The sequence below is a fragment of the Girardinichthys multiradiatus genome, chromosome 20 (genome assembly GCF_021462225.1).
Source record: "Girardinichthys multiradiatus isolate DD_20200921_A chromosome 20, DD_fGirMul_XY1, whole genome shotgun sequence".
Classification (NCBI taxonomy): Eukaryota; Metazoa; Chordata; class Actinopteri; order Cyprinodontiformes; family Goodeidae; genus Girardinichthys; species Girardinichthys multiradiatus.
This window is the reverse complement of record NC_061812.1, coordinates 25,376,171-25,397,159: the sequence shown is the minus strand read 5'-3', so window position 1 is coordinate 25,397,159 and position 20,989 is coordinate 25,376,171. Positions and strand designations below refer to the sequence as shown.

At 37.6% G+C, this 20,989-nt stretch overlaps 1 protein-coding gene across 2 annotated transcripts; it reads left to right on the top strand.

The window, feature by feature from the left end:
- Window positions 1-12,498: 12,498 nt before the first annotated feature.
- Window positions 12,499-20,744, top strand: LOC124856923. 2 transcript variants are annotated; one of them, XM_047347882.1, is made up of 16 exons: window positions 12,499-12,947; window positions 13,086-13,103; window positions 13,233-13,554; window positions 13,801-14,023; window positions 15,648-15,754; window positions 15,843-15,951; window positions 16,105-16,149; window positions 16,247-16,365; window positions 17,200-17,256; window positions 17,350-17,410; window positions 17,516-17,745; window positions 18,023-18,076; window positions 18,173-18,224; window positions 18,372-18,467; window positions 18,885-18,923; window positions 19,007-20,744. In XM_047347882.1, exons 3-16 carry the CDS (start codon window positions 13,447-13,449, stop codon window positions 19,579-19,581), a joined length of 1,875 nt encoding a protein of 624 aa, XP_047203838.1. In that variant the 5' UTR covers window positions 12,499-12,947; window positions 13,086-13,103; window positions 13,233-13,446; the 3' UTR covers window positions 19,582-20,744. The 2 variants fall into 2 exon arrangements, with proteins under 2 accessions (XP_047203838.1, XP_047203839.1); XM_047347883.1 differs by lacking the exon at window positions 13,086-13,103.
- Window positions 20,745-20,989: the final 245 nt, after the last annotated feature.

Here is a 20,989-nt window from a genome sequence, read left to right as displayed (position 1 = left end):
CTGCCGCGGAAAAACATCTTGCTGAGCTGATTACAAACGTGGAGAAAAAATACCCTGACTCTTTCATCATAATACTAGGAGATTTTAACAGAGCAAACCTCTCCAATGAACTCTCCAAATACAGACAGCATATTAAGTGGCCCACCAGAGACAAAAACACACTGGACCACTGTTACACAGCTGTCACACATGATATGAGTCATGTGTAACAGCTGTGTAACAGTGGTCCAGTGTTACACAGCTGTTACACGTGACTCATATCATGCTGTTACCAGGGCTGCTCTGGGTTTTTCGGATCATTCTCTTATCCACCTCATCCCAACCTACAGACAGAGACTAAGAGCTTCCAAACCCATGGTTGACAATGTTAAGAAGTGGACAGAGGAATCAAAGCAGATGCTACAGGCCTGCTTTGAATGCACAGACTGGACTGTTTTTGAAACCTCAGCCACTGACTTAAACAAACTAACTGATGTGGTGACATCGTACATCAGTTTCTGTGTGTGCAGACCAAGACCTTCTGCACCTCTGGGAACAACAAGCCATGGTTTACTCCACACCTCAGGAATCTGCGCAAGGACAAGGAAGAAGCTCACAGCAGTGGAGATTTGGCACGGTACAGGCAGGCCAGGAACAGACTAACAAAGGAGATCAAAGCAGCTAAGAGAAGCTACAGTGAGAAGCTGTACATTCTGGACATTCTGCAAGAGTGTTCGAAGAGGGCTGTTACACCAGTTCTGTTAGGAGCAATGAGACAAAATTTCAACAAATTATTGTGAGAAGCTTTTGTAAGGATACTGTTGTGGAATTTTCTTATCAAAGTGGGTAGAAGTTGACTCATAACAAGAGAAAATTCGGACTTTGTCTTTATAAGTTTTATTCAAAGGCATTCAGCATTTGAATGACTCTGACACCAAGCAAGTCAGTTGAAACAGAGCCCCGATCAACATTTACACACAGTATTTATACCAGAACATGACAGTGTTATCTCAACACTTCAAAGAGTCTGTGTTTTATGACCCCAGACCCTTCTCGGGTTCATAGGTGACAAGGTCACCTAGGAACAACCACCTACTCTCCCCGAGGCATCACCGTAACAAATGGCCTTAACCATTAAACTTCTGATAATGGCTTTTACAGCTTTCTCCAATAACACAATGTTCACAGGAGTGAGGTAACCCAAAGGTCATACACTTTGGAACACTTAATAAAATAATTTCCATTACAATACTAAATACATTTGATCCAAGTCATACATCTTAAAAGACAATCCTACCAAATACTAAGGAAATGTAGTGAATGAAATGTGAATTTGAACAAAAATCTCTCTTAAAAAGTATATCACACATTTTTGGCAAAAATATATTTTCAGAATCACTTTTATTGTTAAGTTTGTACAGCCAAACAAGGAATTTGACTCCTGTACACTTTGCTCTCTATAATGAAGTATAAACATTTTACAATTAACTTTACAATAGAATATAATGTGAGATCAGTCCAAGTATGCATTGTGTTGTTTTGAAACTCTGACTGTCAAGTGTTCATCAGAGAAACAGCCTGAGTTTCTCTGTGGTGACTGGTTTGAGCAGAAAGCGCCCTGTAGTGCCAATCATTATTTAGGCATTTAGCAAATAGAAATGATTTTGGTAATCCTAACTGAACTTAAACAGCAGGGTTATTTCTACTTTAATGTCAGACAGTAAGAAAAAAAAGGTGTCTTCTTAAAAAAAATTTGTCTTCTTATACAATGTATATTAATAACTGGTTTTAATTGTGTATACATTTGACTGTATAAATAGATTATAATAAACATGACTGCTTTATTTTGATATATTTATTTCTATGATAGATGCTGTAGTTCCTGGTCCTCCTGTGCATGGTCTTCCTGGTCCCCCAAGTCATGGCCTTCCTGGTCTTCCTGGACATGGCTTTGCTGGTCCTCCTGGTCATGGTCTTCCTGGCCCTCCTGGTCCTCCAGGTCATGGTCGTCCTGGCCGTCCTGGTCCTCCAGGTTATGGTCTTCCTGGGTGCATGGGTATGGCCAATCAAATAAAAAAAAGGTTGTTCCAACCCGAAACTGATTTAATATGAAAGAAGTGTTAGATTTTGAACTGTTCCAAATTCAAATACTTTCTAGTTTATTCCCTACAACTTGCAGTTGAAGTTTGAATGTGTTTTTTTTTATTCCTTTCTTTTGTCGGTGTTGGGTATCCTGATTTTTTTTGGTCCACCCACCTATGGTTTTCCTGGTGGCTATGGTAGGACATGCCACATAAATAAGCTTGCTTTCGAACAATACTATACAAAATGTACTGAACGAAGTATAATGATCAAACACATGCAAAAAATCATAATAATGCAAAAAAATCTGCAAAAGATGGTACTCTTTAATCATAACTTTTTCAAATATTTTTACAGTATTTTTGTTACATGAAAAGATACGTGAAACTTTGTGTACATTTTCCCCACCTCTGCTCTCCCTGTATTTAACCCTGGGAGAAAATGAGAACATTTCTAAATGATTTGTACTTTTGTCAAAGATTATTCCTAATTTTAATATTATCATCCTGTTCTGTAATAGATGTTGCAGTCTCTGTTTTTCTCTGTTTTTTCTGGTGCCCATGGTATGACATGTCAAATATAGAGTAGAAGCTCTGTTGTGGCAAACACCACACAAAATTTCCAAAACAAATTTGAGGTAAAAACAAATTGCTAATGCAGACTACTCCAAATAGTAAAGGCAACATTGAAAACGAAACAGAGAGCAGTTATTTTTGATAATTTCTGGCTGGAGTTCAGGACCGTTTTCCTTGGAATCTGGATAATCCTTATTCAGTCTTTGGAGTGTTTAAAAATTAATTCAATTCAATTCAGTTTTATTTATATAGCGCCAATTCACAACACATGTTGTCTCAAGGCACTTCACAACAGTCAGGTACATACATTCCAATTAATCCTAACCATTGAACAGTGCAGTCAGAGTTAGTTATTTATTCAAATTGGATTAAAAGTTTTTCTGTCTAAGGAAACCCAGCAGATTGCATCCAGTCAGTGACTTGCAGCATTCACTCCTCCCGGATGAGCATGTAGAGACAGTGGACAGTCACTGGCGTTGACTTTGCAGCAATCCCTCATACTGAGCATGCATGTAGCAACAGTGGAGAGGAAAAACTCCCTTTTAACAGGAAGAAACCTCCAGCAGAACCAGGCTCAGTGTGAGCGGCCATCTGCCACGACCGACTGTGGGTTTGAGAGAACAGAGCAGAAACACAAAAAGACACCATCCTGGAATGGGACATCGTCAAATCTTCTGCTGACAACAATCAGTTGATTAGTGATGGTTTGGGCTGCCATATCATGGCATTCCCTTGGCCCAATACTTGTGCTAGATGGGCGCGTCACTGCCAAGAACTACCGAACCATTCTTGAGGACCATGTGCATCCAATGGTTCAAACATTGTATCCTGAAGGATTGTATCTTTTCAGGTTTAAGATAAGCTCATCTTTCCATTATTTCTGACCATCTTCTCTGTCCCTGCTAAAGAAAACCTTCCCCACAGTATGACGCTGCCAACACCATGTTTTACTTTGTTATCCATTGTTAGATTTCCACCACACAAAGCATTTTTAAACATGGCCAAAGATTACATTTTAGTCTTATCTGACCATAACACCTTCTTCCACATGTTTGCTAAATAGGACTCTTTAGCGCTTTTAAATTACAATGGCTTAAATTACTAATGGTTGGCCTGTCAAAACATTCTTCCACCTGAGATGTGGATCTCTGCAGCTCCTCCAGGATTACCACACGCCTCTTGTTTGCCTCTTTGATTAATCTCCTCCCCCCAAAGTCTCTCAGTTTAGCTTTGGAATTCAGTTTTCATTTTAGATGTTATATTGAACGGAGTTCTGTGATATGATTAAAGCTAGGCATATATTATTGAGCCACTTTGGGGTGTTTTGGAGGAGCGAGTCAAGAAACGTTTTCCTCTACCAGTATCACATAGTGACTTGGCCACTATCCTGCAAGAAGAATGGCTTAAAATCCCTCTGACCACTGTGCAGGACTTGTATATGTCATTCCCAAGACGAATTGACGCTGTATTGGCCGCAAAAGGAGGCCCTACACCATACTAATAAATTATTGTGGTATAAAACCAGGTGTTTCAGTTTCATTGTCCAACCCCTGTAGTTGCTATCAAAATGTGCATTTGTCTTGTGAAATAAGTGTAAGCTAATCTTTTGAGCCCCAAATTTGGAGGTGAATGCTTCTAACTTCGACACCCTATAATTATGTTTAAGTCTCTTATTTTGAAGAAAGAAAGGGAGTCGTTCTTGATTAGCCCTGTTGTGATGACAGAATCCACAAATCCAGATGTTTTTTGGGCTGGCCAACAGTTAGTTTCAAAAGTATTGTAAAAGCCCTCAAAACATGTGAATAATTTATCTGAAAGTAAATAAACACTGAAAGACAAGATACAAACGATTTGTTGTAACTGTAAAAAGCTGTGTGTGTGTAAAGTAAAAAGCTGTTTTTTTTCTGTACTGCATTCAATCATCAGTTCAAAATCCCTAAAATGGTGAAACTTGAAATGAATAATTCTATGTTACATAAAAACTATTTGGAATTTCTGAAACTTTCGCTCTGTGTTCTATTTGTATTTATTGTTTTTTGTCATTAGAACCACCTCAGAATTAGATAAGCATAATATCCGCGGTACATGGACAAGTTAAACTTGGACTGGAAGTTCTCCTCTGACTCCTATTTTTAAACACTGTTTGTGAATTGTGAAAAACAAAGAATGGGGGATTCTTAGTTTTCCCAAAAATATGATCACAGTCTTGTCTTCTAAGCTAGATATACTGTATCCATACACCCCTACTCAAAAGAGATTAATAAGACAGACACTAGTTTAAAGTTAAACGATTGGCAAAACAAACACTTCCTTGACAAAAACAAAAATATTGGCTGATTAGGGTTTTAGTCATTCATCAATTTTCATGACATTTATAAAAATACATCATGGCATATGGTTTGCACCAGAAATGGAAGAACAGCTCAGAAAAAAATGACACAGCATGATTACATAATGATGTAATTTGATGAACAGATGGACGGATATGCATGACAGAATGATTATTACATCATTATGGTGCAACAAAATAGGAAGCAACATCTTTTATAACATTTAGAAAGGCATGGCAGTGAAAATAAAGAATATTTAAAATATGCCATATTAGGGTTGAAAAACAGGAACACTGAATAAAACCAAGCACATGTATTTATCTGATTTCTTTCCTTAGTTTTGTTTGTACTCCTGTAGATGGCATCATGGCTCTGTTTAACATCCATCTGTTCACAGACAGAGTTCAGGATCATCTTCTTTAAAATTATATAATGCAGTGCAATGTGATACGACACATCCATCCACAACTCTAAATCAAATGCTTGTTTTTATCTGAAATACAACTGGCATTCCTGACAAAACACTATTTTTGCATTATTTGCGTAGTGGCAGAGCCAGAAAGGACTCCTCAGTGATACCTTATAGCTTCTAGAGGAAGAGTAAATAGAATAAAGTTTTGTTTAAGAATTTCAATATCTGGGCAAATTAGCAAACTTTTTATTGAAATTATTATTCTCTACCATGGTGAGACTTGGAGCAAAATTCAGCTCAGGTTTAACCTGGACCTCCCATTTTTGTCTTATTGTCAAAATATAATTTAAAACAGATATGCCACACAATAATAAAACTGACCTTAGAAACAAAGAAATTTTTTAGATTTTGCATTTGGTTACCTCAAAGACTCACCTGTGACTACGCAACTTTAGGCACTCGTACCGAATCACATCTTCTAGTTCTGTGTTTTATGAAATAAAAAGTGTTCAGATTTTACCAGCAGTCTGGTCAAAGTTCAAATTTTTTTGTCATTTGTTTGGTTTGGGTATGAGGCATGAGCTGCACGGTGGTGCAGTTGGTAGCACTGTTGCCTTGCAGAAAAATTACTCCTGGCGAGGGTCTTTCTGCATTTCTTTTAGGTTAATTGCCCTTACGTGTGAACGGGTGTGTGCAACCATGCACACACCTGTTCATTCACACATTGGTGCATGGTCCTGTGTGTTGCCCTGCGATGGACTGGTGACCTGTCCAGGATGGAAAATGGATGGATGGGTATGGTATGAGGCACGTAATTATGTAGAGGACATCAAAGTGTCTTCTATAACACTCAATAAAGTTGAGGCATTTTTCTGTTTCTTTTTGCTCTGTTGATTTTACTGAATATTATGGGGTGCTGTTTGTAAAGTTACACAGTCAAAAGTTGCCAGGGATATTTTCTGTTATTTAGCCTGTCGTAAGAGAAAAATAATAGGTTTATTTTCCAAAGTCGTATTTTCACCATGTTATTCATATATTTATAAAGGTTGCAGTTCCAAACTAAATATTTAATTAGCAAACTAAATATTTATTTATTTATTTATTTATTGCCCTGCGATGGACTGGCGACCTGTCCAGGGTGTACCCTGCCTCTCGCCCATAGACTGCTGGAGATAGGCACCAGCTCCCCCGCGACACACTATGGAATAAGCGGTAGAAAATGACTGACAGACTGACTAAATATTTAGTTAAAAAGCTTAATATTTAGTTTGTAAACTAAATATTTAACTAGCTGAAAATATTGCTGTCAATTTTTGACAGTGCAACTTTACAAACGGCACCCAATAAAATATTGCTCCTTTTGAGTCCTTCCACTTTTTCTTATTTTTCATTGTTTATTTTAATATAAGATTATATTTTCAGTCCTTACTGATTCGTTTTGTTTTCCCCATTCTTTAAGAACCACAGATGTTTACTGACCACTGCTGAATGTAAGGTAATTTGCTAAAAACAGCTTGAGGTTATTTAAACTAGCTGTGAGTTTTATTGTTGCTCTTTATTTTTCTAGGACTTTATTTTTAACCTAGTCTCTTCTTTTACACCTCGTTTTTCTTACCATTTTTGCTGAAAATGTTTTCTGTCTAAGACTTCTTCACCAGGGATCAACACCATCTCTTTCAGGCATTACAAAGTCAAACCTTTTTCCTCCTCAGTGAACAAAGCCCTGTCATTATGCCTTTTTATGTCCACTTTACAGTTTTGCACATTCATGCCCAGATTTGTGGATTGTCAAAGCTTTTAATCAGTAGTGAACTTGATTTAGTAACAATCAGGGGTTTAGAAAGGATTGCTATCCATGTCAGGATAAACTAACATGTTGTGATTGTCACACAGAAAATAAATAGGTGTTCAACTAGGACAGTTTATGAGCCACCCCCAAACAACAGCCTATCACAGCCTGAAAGTAACACTTTATTTGTCCATAAATAACTCTGGACAGTGTCCTCATACAGAGCATTGTTTAATCAATCAGTACACTCAGATGACACAAAAACAGACAACTCTTAACACAAAACAATCCTCAGATGTACCCAGAAATACAAAATACCACATGACAGAGAAACTCAGCAACATTTTTAAGCCTTAAATGGCTTTATTTGAAAAATCCACCAGTTTTGTTAGCCTGTGAGTTAACATGTTTACGCTTGAAACGTCATGTTTGCTCTGACTCTTGCAAAATAAAGAAATGCTTGAATGTCTGGTTAGACTCAAATGAGCCTCCTTAAATCAAGTCAGACTGCACAGAGGTAAAATGTAATTTAGTATGGGAGAATGTGAAGGACCCAGTTCTGTCATCACACACAGTTCCTGTCAAAGAGTGACTCACAGAAACCTTTGTTCTCTTTTTACTACTGCGAATCCAGTTTTTATTATGATGAATTATTATAAAGACCAGGAATGTGATGTTCAACTTCTTCATATTCTTCAAAATATGGAAGACCACCTCACATCTGACTTCTCAATTCTTGCAACTGACCTCCAATATAAAAAAAAACAACACATTTAATATATAATAATAGGCAGAATGTGAAATGTGTATGAGAAGGCCTGAGGGAAGAAATGTTTTAATAATATATGCCATTGTACTGTAGTACTTTTAATACTTTCTGGTAATTTCTGTGATTTCTGGTAGCAACTTGGTTATTTTATAATTTTAATAATTATAATAAGGGTGTAGACGATTATTAATGAGTGATGATAACACTGTCAGCCCTGTGCATTTAATGGTATTTGATGCAAAATCTGTGCTGCAGTGTGCAGTTGAAGTTTGATTAAAATCCTTCCTTCTCATCTTGGTTAAGCTTGCAATTATCAGGCACATTTTCAGCATTAACTTGATTCATGGAGTCGTGAACTCATAACCCATGGCCACGAGGAATGCGACATTTGTAGCCCATGTGTAGGATTCATCTGTCCGCAGTGGCTCTTGATGTGCTGACCTTTTCTGGCCTCAGTCAAAATGACAAGAATTAAAGTCTTAAAATATTTCACTCTATGTGTGATGAATCTATATAATACATATATTTCACTTTCTTCTCTTCTGCTATCGGTGGGGTCAGACGCTTTTCCACTCTCTCCTTGATCCTCCCACATTTTTTGCCCTGCTTCAGCTTTTTGTCTATGTTTTTCTTAGAGCCTCTGTTCGCATATCCCCATAATGTTCATTATGGATTTGGTCAGCTGGTCTCTCAACGCAATCGATCAAATTTTCTCGATGGGAAGACAGGGTAAAGGGGAACCCTCATCCAGACTGGATGTTCTTCTCCAGATACGCAGTGGATTCCTGGCAGTGGAAGATTGTGTGCCTGACAACAATGTCAGTCGAGGACGTGGACGATTTGTACATAATTGGATTTCTGATAACAGAATTTCTGCTTTTTGGAGTTGCCAGTTAACTGGCTTATCGAAAGATTTGTAAAACATCGGCAGCTGTTCAAAGCACTCCAAAGCTGCTTGAGATGTTTGAAGGGATCTTTAGAGCTCTCAGCACTCAGACTGATATGTTAAGAGAGCAGAATCGCAAGCTGGACGCGATCCTTGAACAGAATCGCAGGCTGGCTGCGTTTCCCGGACTCAAAGGTGATATGATTTAATCTTGGAGAAAGTTGTAAGCTCAAGATCTATGGAAGTACCAGAAATTTGGCTATTTGGATTTGAAATTGAAAATGCCAGTAAGACAGTAAGGCAGGTGGAAAATCACAGCCAGCCTGAACCAAAGCATTTATTGTTTGTCTAATTAGGCGCCCCGATATGGCCTTCACAGGCTTCTTATCAAAACATTTCTCCTGGATGTTCTGTAAATACGATGCTCTGCCCCAGCAACGCCCCTCATCTGTGAACTGAACTGTATGGCCGTTTGATAAAACTTTCATCTCTTCTTCAAGGACAATGGCACCTTCGTCAGTGTTGACAGTCTAATTCTTTGCATACATGATCATACTTAAATATTGGCACCCTCACGAGTCCACCATGCCCCTGCAAAATCTTTGCTTATGTGTGTTGCTTTCCCATGCTCCTTATTTTTTACCTAAATGTGGATTTCATTTCTTCATTTCTTCTCCTTTTCATAGATTTTTAGCTCCTTTTCATAGACTTTTAAATTTACCAGTGAAAGGAAAATAATACTAGTCTCTTAAAAATTTGAACAAAAGTTGTTTTTACACCAGTGACTCAGCTTCCTTAGTCAGAACTCAGTGATTGCTTGGTTAAATTTCAATTATGGGACTACAACTGCATTATACCAGCGAACCCAAGGATCATTCTCTCTCAGCACAAGATGCTTTCCCCTACATATAGGACTTAATGATATAATTACCTCTTTAGAAAGATTGGTTTAGAACCAGCTCTTACCAGTAAAACCCAAAGGATTATTAATGTTATCTGTATCATTGTAATGTTGGCCAGAGATTTAGATTTCTCAGAAGGATTGTAGTTTTTCTGTGTCTGTATCTTTGTTTATTTTCTTTGTGATTGTATTGCAATTGTATGTACAGCGCTTTGAGTGTCTCATCACTGAAAAGCGCTATATAAATGAACTTACCTTACCTTTCTGAAAAGAGTGACAAAACTATTGAACCTTTTCATAATAATCTAGTTTTTTGAGCAGTACTTGTATTTTCTCATCAAAATGAATTCAAGTGTTTCTATTACCTACATGGACAGAGGTGTATAAATGCAGCAGCTAAACATGCAGACTTGATTCTCAAACATTTATGAGAGAATGTTCAGCTCTTAGGAGCTCAGTGAATTCCAATTTGTTATCGTGTACCGATGTGACCTATAGACGGAGTCCAGCTGTTAAATTTCTTTGTTACCAACTAGTCCACAGTTAACTGCTAGTGGTATCATGAGAAAGTGAATATGATCGGTAATGACAACAACTTATTCTTGAAGTGCAAGATCAACAGATGCTGAGGCCTAGAGTACTGGAGGTTAACGACTTACTGTAGTCAGTAGTTACAGACCTCCAAACTTAATTTGGCCTTCACATTAACTCAAGAGCCATGCATAGAGAGCTTCATGGAATATGTTTGTGTATCCGTGTAGGTGCATCCAATTACCAAGTGTTATACCAAGTGTTGGATGCATTGGTGTAGAGCACTCTGCCACTGGACTTTTGGGCAGTGAAGATAATCTTGAGTCATGGTTTAACTCTGGTGTGACGAATCATCAGTCCAATGGACAAGTTTGGGGTTTCCTGTGTCCAAGAAAACGACACTTTGTCTTACAGCATTATGTTTAAAGTTTGGTACAAAAGTGATTGTTGTGGAGCTGTTTTTCAGGAATTGGACTCATGCCCTCAGTGTCAGTGAGAGTAACACTTAACGCTGCATACCAAGACATTTTGGACAATTTCATGTTCCCACAAACAGGGATGCCTCCCTTACTTTGTGAAAGATTTATGGATGAGCAAGTCTGTTGCAGAATAACTTAACTTGCCGGCACAGAGTTGAACTGTTGGAGGAACCAGAGCTGAGCCAAGCCTTCTTTTACTTTCCCTTCTTTCTGGCCATAACACCTTCTCATCTAACATATTTGTCTGGCCTCACAAATCTGCTTTAGGAAGAATGTTCAAAAATTCCCATGAAAAAACTACTTTCCAGAAGAGTTGATTCTGCTATGACTCAACCAGCATTATTTAAACCCTATAGATTAAGATAAGGATCTCTCTTAAGTCCATGTCTGTGTAAAGGCAGATGAGCAAATACTTCTGTGAATATAATGTATGTCCTAATTCTCTTAGTTCAGTGTCAGATCCTCCTGTTACTAACCTTATGTCTCATTACTTGCTTTTTAACTTACGTTTTTTTCCCTTTTGTGTCCTGTGCAGGCTTGCATGAAAAGTTGTTTGCACTTGTTGTCTACAATTGCCTCTTGACATTGTTCTCCTAGCTTATTCTGGTTGAAAACCTGCAGGGACTGTCCTGGATGATTTCCTCCTACTTCAAATATTAAAATGAGCAAGAGATGTTAAAATAACATGTGACACTGTGGTTTTGTGGTAATAAAGTAAATAAAAGAACTAAATTAAGGCCATGGAAGAAACAGCATAAAAAAAACAACAGCTCAAATTAGCACTCCATTACTGCTACAAGCATTGGTAAAGTCAACAGTACAGACAGTGTTGAGGCTTTTATGTATTTTAAACTACAGTTTGCTGTTGAGACGGCCTTCATCAGTGTTGAACAATCGTAATCTTGAAAGAATGCAGGGAATTTAACTCTTAACCACAAGCCGCAAACAGACGGTCAATCCATGTTAAAGACCAAGAGTAAAAGCAAGTTTCCATGAACAAAATTACGTGTTTGTTCTGACTTACTGCAGTTACTTACATCTCTTTACGTTTTACAGACATTTGAACTGAACCCACTCAAAGGACTAAAATGTAGTAGTTACTTCTAACATTTATTTTCTGCTTGCTAGTTACAAAAGTATAATAAGAATTAACAGAGACTGTAAATATAGCAAACTACAAGGACATTTTTGGGGTCCAAAAGTGGGGAGCACAAACCTAGGTTTGCACTCCAACTTATAAAAATGAAGGAGCAATATAGAGACTCACAGTACAAACAACCAGGGACATTCCATCACCTACAGTACATGGATATCTACATCTACATGTACATATGTAAATAAATTGGGAAAACAATGAAGCTATGTGAACTGTTTTGCAAGGCAATGTAGCTTATTAAACAGACTTTTATTGGGATCTCCAGGAAAAAGTTGAACATACAAGAGAAGAGTTTGGTAGAAATGGAGGAATTTGTTATGCTTGATGTTTAGCTTTAGCTCAGGGCTTTTAATATTATCTTTAAGATGGAAGTAACAGTAGCCAATTATTAACCTGTAAATATCAAAACCTTGTCCTCACTGTAAAAAAAAAAAAAGTTAAGTTAGCCTGGCAATATTTCTCAAGGGAAGAATATAGTTTTGGGTTTGATTCAAAGTGGTCAAACCAGTTGAGCTCCTCCAGGAGGCATGTTCTGCCATGCAGCTTTCAGCACACTCCCCACTCAACAAACTGCCTGATAAATTAGGGTCAAAAGTATATGGCTTCTTAAGAATGAGGATGATAAACCTGTTTGTCAGTTTTTCGAAAGAGAGAAGAGAATACGCCATCAGCTATTCATAAACCACCTATGAGAATTACTGGATGCCTCTGCAGGAACAGAAAAACTAATGGTAGGAGACTGTTTTTTACTTTAACAACAAAGAGACTTGTGGACTTTAACCCACTTGCTCTGTAATGATTAAGAGTCCAAACAGGGAGTTTCAGTATTATGTGAGTCTCAGTCAAAGACAGGTAAATACACAGAGAGAGAGAGAGAGAGAAGGGTGAGTGGGAAGAGAGGTGGGGCACATCCTGAGTCAGGACACCGACATGCTCTGTGTTGCGGATTTTATGTGAGTCATGAACTTGCTTGTTACATTTACAAGGTGTGATTAGCTTGACGGGCAGTGGAAGTAAAAACTTTGGCGTAGCTTATCTATCATGGATTCCTTAACACGGTAAGTAATCAAGAATGTACAAGATAACTTTTCTCATTTTATTTCCAGTATCAAGCTGACATATTAATTTCTGAAGTCTTTTTTTTTCTTGTTTCTCCCAATTCTGCGTTTCGTTGGGATGATCTGTACATGTTTTAGGTGGATAAATAAACTTAGGTAAATAAATTGCTAACTTCATAAATGACAAAGGTGTTGTAGAACACTTTGGTAATATGATCTACGTATTTTTTTGTGTGTTCAAGTAAAAGAAACTAAGTTTCCCAATGCGTGTCTCTTCTTTACCAGGCCGTAGACAAAGGTGAAAGCCAGGATAAAGCCTCAGCTTGTTTGTCTCAGTTGACTGCTTCCATGGCAACTTCTGCCATAATAACAGCAAGTTAGTTTTTTACCAAAATAAAACCATCACAGGGAGGGCAACAATGCACCTGCCTGACTAGGCAGCTGGAAAACAATCTGCGCAGAAAAATGCTGTAGGACTCCTACGGAGCTCTGATGCACAATGTTTTTTCCCAAATGGCCCCTCTGGTGCATTTTCTTCAGCCTGTGCTTGTCGGCCTGCGGCTTGGAGTTCATAGACTATGGCAGCGATGCAGTAATTTGCCCACAGGTATTGTATGATGTACTGCTTGGGTATCCTGTTTTAATTTCTGCCTTGCACATTTTAATATCCTTCTACTGTTGGCATAGCTCTGATCTTTAATTTCCCTTGTCACAGATTAAGTGTTTAATTCTCAAAATTTAATTAAAAACTGATATGACCATCTGCCAGTTTGTTGCAGCACAGAAGTGTTATACACAGAGCTCTCTCAACAAAGCATACAACATCTCTTCCTCTCAATTGTCTGTTTCCAAGGTGTTCTCTGATTGCACCATCGAAAATGGTCTTTATAACCCAGAGGACATTGTGGATGTTCAGCTTGAAGCATCTTTTAAGCTCTGCTGTAAACCCACAAGAGATTGTGCACTTTGTCTGGTGATAGAGACAGAGGTCAGCATCTCTACAGATAAAGAGGTGGAAGAAGATAGCCACTCTGGCACTGGTGGGGAGGATGACGAGGACAAAAGAAATGAAAAATGTAAGGTTTTATTTAATGCAATTCCTCCTTTCCATTTGTAATGCTTGTAAACTTGTAATCCAATATCTAATATATAGTATGTTCATTTTGATTGCTAGTTATCTAGATTACTATTTGCCAAAATCCTTTAAGGCTGGTTTTAAGTATTAAAGTGCCATTTTCAAAACAAAATATGTATATATTACAAACACATTAACAAAAAATACAGGTAGAAATATTGGTAAAGCCATCAAAACACAAACAGTACAGTAATGTTGATAATGGATCTCAAAACAGGCAAATTAAAAACACAGGTTTGTTCTGGTCTAGGACTGTGATGATTTCAGAATGAAATGGGGCCAGTATTTCTGCAGAACTAAAATGGCTATTTTAGTTCGACATGTAAAAAGTTGTAGTAGTCGAAGGGTGACAGGACAAAGCTTGCATTTCAATTATTGACTTCTTATATAATATAAGAAGGTGCATCCATTTATCCTTTGTCTTTCTTGCATGGATAACAGCAACATTGCAAACAACCAGATGGATGCATTTTCAATATATTTCTTACAGCATCCCCCATACGTTTAACTCCCCTGGAAAAGATGTGTGGACACCTTGAACTGAATTCATTATTATTCCAGAGACCTATTCTTACATTCAAACATTAAAGGCAAGCAACCACTTAATTTGGATACAATTGTTTGTGTCAAAAAAAATTAAATTAAAGAAATAACTTTTTTATTATAAAATCATCCGTGCTGCAAATTTTGACACTCCTAACAATTTCTATATATAATATAATTGCTTTATTCAAGTTGCTTTGTTCAGTGGCTCTCAATCCTGCTGCTCAGAAATCACTGTCCTCTATGTTTTAGGTGCTTTCCTGCTGCAACAGTCGCAAATGACATAAATGGTTGAATAATAGGCCTCTATAGCACTTGCTGGAGTGCTGAGGAGGTAATAGATTCATTTAAATCAGGTTTGCTGGAGCAAAGACATGGGGGACAGTGGACGCTGACGATCAGGTTGGAGAAACACTGAATTAGCATGTCTTCAAATCTATATTTAGTAGTACACAACTTCCACTTTCTCTAACATCAATGTGTGAAAAAGTGGTCCATTTTTAGCAATCTTAAAATGGGAACAACAGGAAAAAAGTTTAAGTAAGCCAGATGTATGTTGACCCACATCTACAGGCAGAGTGTTAATTTAAAAAAAACACCATTGGATGAGGACCACAGTTCATCTTGCCCCCACCCACAGTTAGCAGGGTAGGGGAGGTAAAACAAAATGATCCAAAGCTCACTTTTAGTGAACTGTAAAAACTAATGGTCGCCAAATCCATATAACAAGCACTTGTTTGTAAGTTTGTGTATACATCTTTACCAGGGAAGGCAAATTACGGTTGATTGTCTGAGACACACCCAAGTTTTAACATAATTATGTGAGCCAAGGGACATGAAAATGTCAAAGAGCAACAGTTTTTTTTTTTTTTTTTTGCTTAAGTGAAGCTTTAGAAGTGATGTGATGCAAGTATTATGTATGATTATTATGATGTAAGTAGGGTTTTGACATATCACTTGCTTCATTGCTGTGGTGTTATTTTTATACCTTCACGAGTGCTGTGATTTTTCTGTTGTAACAGCTTCCATGACAGTATGTTACCAGCATGCAGCCAGCACCTTGCCCATATGCAAGAAGGTGGAGTTTACAGTTAATTACACAACTCTTGCTCATCAGAACAGGAACCAGGTATTGTAAATTGCCATGCACTCTGTAATGCTGATAAGTGTATGTTCCCTCCCAAGCACTTCCATAAATATCTGTGTGATCTTAACAGGTGTCCATGGTGATCACAGATGTTTTTCACTTCAGCAGCCAAATAAGTGTTTATCCCAGCAAATTTAATTATCAAACAAAAAAACTTGTTGCACCTTCGGAAGAGAAAGGTAAAGTGTAAAGAAGAATTTATATATCATCTTAGTCTGTAACAATGCCTCATCAAAGGTTTCAATTGCATAACAAGAAGCCAAATTATTTCCATTTGAGCAATAGGTCACTACATGTGATGCTATCTCATATACCTTCCTGTTTGTCCACAGTGTGTTCCCAGGAGCTCCTGCAGAAATACATACCCATGTGTCCAGGTATGCAAAAAAAAAAAAAGAAAAAATACACATATGTTAAATTGAATTTTTTTTGTATCTTTAGAAAATGTGACAATATTTTATTTCTATTTTTCAGTGCTGACATTCAGTATTAATCCAGTTTACAAGGAAAATCACATTGAGTTGCAGATTGTGGGCAACAATAAGACCCATCCCTCGCTGTGTGTCAAATACGAGGAGAAAGGACACTGCCGGGTTAGTGAATTAGTTCAGTTACAGAATGGGACTGACTCTGGGTGTATATGTATAAAATCTATTCTTATGACTCAAGTAAAACAGGAAAAAACATTAACAGCTATAGCAAAGTTTAGGAAATACTAGCAATAACATGCTCTCAAAAAATAAAATCAGGCAAATACTTAATTTATTCATTCAGGTTTGCACCTGATGAAAAAGTTTCTGAAATCAGGAAGCACATCACTTTCCTGGAATCTTCTGTTCAGTCGAATCTCATAAATCTGGGTGTGACTTCTGACAGTTGTATGTCTTTTAATCACCATTGCTAAGCAAGTTGCTCGAGATTATCATTCAAGAAATGAGCTCAAATCTATGGTGTCTAGGTGTGAATTAGAACTTATTTTGCATGCTTTTATTTGATCTCGGGTGGATTATTGTAATCGACTTTTAACTATTTTAATAAATCTGCTGTGCATCACATTCAGACGGTGCAGAATGCTGCAGCAAGACTTAACAGGGATAGGCAGAAGGGCTCACATTACTCCTGTCTTAGCTTCACTTTAACTGACCAACACAAAGTAGTGCATAACTGTGACATGGAAGGAAACGTGGATGCATGGCAATTTCATTTTTTTCAAATAAAATCTGAAAAGTGTGGCATGTTTATTTGTTCAGCCCCTTGAGTCACTACACTGTGGAACATTTCTCTACTATTACAGCTGCAGCTTTGGGGGTGTCATCTAGAGCCTGAGAGCTCTAGATGACAATGAATCAGTAAAATCTGTATGCTTATTGTAGCCCAGAATATAGCACCAGCTTTCATTAACACCGCTATGTTCTTTTTGTTCATAGAGACTGGCCCAGACCACCATTCCTCTGTATTCTGTGGCCCCCTGCATGTGTATCGAGGTGCTCTCACTTTCTGCCTAAAAGAGATATAATAAAAGTTGTTCTTGTTCTGATGGATGTAATGACACGTTTTGGTGTATATGTGGTCATTAGGGATGGGATGACGATGATCCGAGATCTCAGCGCTCTCAAATCTGCCCCTTTGACAAAGCAGGTAACTTCATTTCTCGTTAGAATGAGTCTCATTTCCATAACAACATTAGACCAGAGTGGGTAAATCACTTGTAATATATACAATACCAATTGTTGTTGTTTTAAGGATTGCCACTTAATTTACAACACTTCATGTGGAAGAACGTCTCAGTAAATGTTAGCCTGAGCAAAATGAGCGACGGGAGCACTGCTCTGTTATGGAACCTGACTGCCCCCTGCAGGTTGGATGGTGAAGTGTCACTCTGTCACAAAGCAAGTATCTGCAAGGGGAAAAATAACCACACGCAAAAGTTTGTTGGTGTGAGCAAGTGGAAACAAAACAGCAAGGGACTTTGGGTAAGAACAGCTTAAATACATGTATAGTGCTGTAATTATCTGTATTTCTTTGTCTTTCTTTGAAATACAAAATATATTGTCCCAAAGGTATGCCTAATTGAATTCTTAATTGACTTGATTAAATACATTTAGTGTTTATATTTTTGTGCACCATTTATTGCATACTTTCTGAAAACTCAAACTTGAGGCAAATGGTAATCTTGAATTGCAAATAAAGCTTTGGAGAATTGTTGAAGTGCCTAGTTTCAGTAGTAATATACCACTGTCTCCCTTTCAGGAAAGACAAGGTGTATATGAAAACATCGATGAAAGGATTTCCCAGTGTGTCATGGTAAAATCTTTGCAAAAGCCCTTCAGTCAAGTATCTGCATATAGCAAAGTTGCTGAGTTTGATTAATAACTTAGCTATTTATATCTATTTGTACAGATGAAAATAAGTGGAGCACATCAGGAATTTGGACCATTCTGCGCTGTTGACAGTACGTTTGAAAAGGTTTACAGCTATAGCTGCTGATTCTGGCCAAAGGATGTGTTCTTTCACAAAACAAAAACAAAAAAAAATACAGCTGAGCATTTGTTAGTTGACCATTTCCTAAAGAGTTTTCTTTTTACTGTCTCAATTACAGCTGGCAGATGGCACTGGACTCTCCTGCTTGTCGGTGTAATGCTGCTTGTTTGTCTGACTGTGCTAATGATTTACTTCCTTCATGATTATGTCAAGAGTAAGTTTCTTATCATTTTTAAACCTCCCCTGGTGTATTGTCTTTTGTTTTTCTTTTTAATAATTGAAATACCAAAAATAAACTCACTTCTTGGGCATATACATTTTTTTTTTAAATGCACATTTGAAAACAATTTGCCAAAACACACATGACGAAGACAGTGCAGAGTCCAATTTACCCATAGTATAATTTATAACCAGATCATAAAGCGTTGATTGTTTGCTCGATGAAATTTCCCTCCATTCACATTTAACAAAAGCTCCTTTCATTCTCCCCATGAACCACATCATTTTTATTAGATCTAAAATCCTCTTTGGGTCATACTTTTTGAAGCATCAAATATGAGAAATATAAATATTAAATTTGTGAATCTGTGAAACTGTCAGGTATATTTACCTTAAACAATGACTTTTATAGAATGGGCGTGGAGCTGGCGACACGGTGGATTCATAAAGAGTAAGTTTTTTTTCATGTAAAAAACTTTGAATTTATAATGATGCGGGATATCTCTGAATTTTGTTTTCCTTTTCACTCTCAAGTCGGCAAAAAGGGTCATGTGCTGCTGCTAAGCCCCCCAGATGTGGATGAAGCTGTTTCGGAGTTGGTTTGTCAGTTGGGCTCCCAGCTCTGTAGCCAAGGTTTCAGTGTGTCTGTGGACCAGTGGTGCAGGAAGGATCAATGCACAATGGGACCTCTGCCATGGCTCTACTCCCAACTGCAGAAGCTGGACAATATGGGTGGTCGAGTTTTGCTGGTTCTAACCCAGAAAGCCATAGAAAAAACAGAAGAGTGGACCCTCTCGAACAAAGGTGGAGAAGTAAGGGATCAACAACAGATAAGGACGCCTTATTCTGATCTATTTACAACCTCCTTGTTCATCATTCAGACCCGCAAGGAGCTGGGCACGGCAGCTGAACGCTTTATTCTGGTGAAAGTTGACTCCCATCAAAAACAGAGTCACAGTGGTGACAGGAGACTTCCAGAGGTGCTTCAAGGGCTTCCTCTGTTTCTGCTCCCCTCTCAGGGCCAATCGCTCACAGCTGAGTTGACTGTAATAGAGACAGACATGGGGTCAAGGGAAAAGACACGGACAGGTTGGAGGATGAAGATCTGAAGCAGATGGAGGATATGAAAAACATTATGATAACAAACTTTAAAAAAACCTGTCGATGAAACTACAAAGAAATGTCATTACAATTACGGCTGCAAGATGGACATGAAGGACATGCTCATGTGGACTGAATGTGACAAAGAACGCACTAAGACTTTGGTCATTAAATAAATAATGCCAGACTTATAAGTAAGTTTCTAGTAAACGGTTTTAAGCAAATAATATCTTACCTGTGTTAGTTAACTCTCTTTGCTCCCTTATTTAGTTTAAAGCTGGAATGGTTGGTCCCGGTGGCTAAAGCTAGAGGCTAGACCGACAGGGTCTAAATCCGAAGCAGACTTTGGCTATTTTAAAATAACTAAAGTTATTTACAGAACAGCTAATAATTGTTTAACCAGGAAGTGAAGATTGGAGGCAGTGCATCACAAATTATCATTTTGTGAATAACAGGTACAGAAAACAATGTTAGAAAGTTTTTTTTTTTTGGTTATTGTATCTACCTAATTATATAGAGAGTAAAGTGATGTAAAAGCAGCATTCACTTAAGCAGCTATAAGATTTTTGCTTTTTATAAGACAGTCACTCTGATCAGAAAGGCTTTATATGTTCCATTTTCAGTACATGTTTCACACAGGAAGATCATTGGTGGCACTCTACTTCCTACCTTCACTTCCTGTGTAAATAAAAATGACCTTTTGAATAAATAATTAACCAATGCAAACACAACAATGATCTAAGCCTAATTAAATAGGGTTCCCTAAATTGTTAAACATTTTAAGATTAGATTTGTTTCAGGGTGGTCCACTTTGGTCTTGGCCCCTCTCAGAGGAGCTGTGAGCCTCATCCTCCAGGACCAGCTATTTTGGATTTATACTAAAAGGACAAATATTATCTACACCAGGTAAATAATAACTTTAAAACCCTGAACTATGCCTTTAATGATATGTTTAGGGTCAGCAAATTTTATAAGAAGGCGGTGTTGGTCTTGCTTTTAATACTCTGCTGAAAATCTGAATGTATTTTTTTTTCTTGAAGCGGGTGAAGTGAAGAAATCATAACTTAATTTAAATACTAATATGCATACAATATGCTTAAAATAAGCAAAATTGTAACGTATCGAACCTATTTTGTATTGTAAATAAATTGTAAATAAGTATTTTATTTTACATATTTGTGTGGGTCTATAGTACTGAAAACTATAAAATAATCTGATCACGCACTTTTGAGATAAATAACACCAATTTAAGTTGCGCATCTTAGTTTTAAAGCGAACAATCTTGGTCCTTGCGCAGAGCCAGCCTGGTTATAAATAAACTCAGGACATTGAATGCAGTTTTACCAGTGGAAGGAGGTGGATCTAAATGGTTCACCGCAGTGTCAGTTTACCAGTGCAGAGAGGCGCTTGTGAAAC

Coding starts and splice junctions, on each gene's coding strand:
- LOC124856923 (XM_047347883.1), top strand. CDS start 13,447: ATGTTTTTTCCCAAATGGCCCCTCTGGTGCATTTTCTTCAGCCTGTGC. Junction 14,024..15,647: donor GGACAAAAGAAATGAAAAAT/GTAAGGTTTTAT, acceptor CTGTTGTAACAG/CTTCCATGACAGTATGTTAC. Junction 16,150..16,246: donor ATACATACCCATGTGTCCAG/GTATGCAAAAAA, acceptor TCTATTTTTCAG/TGCTGACATTCAGTATTAAT.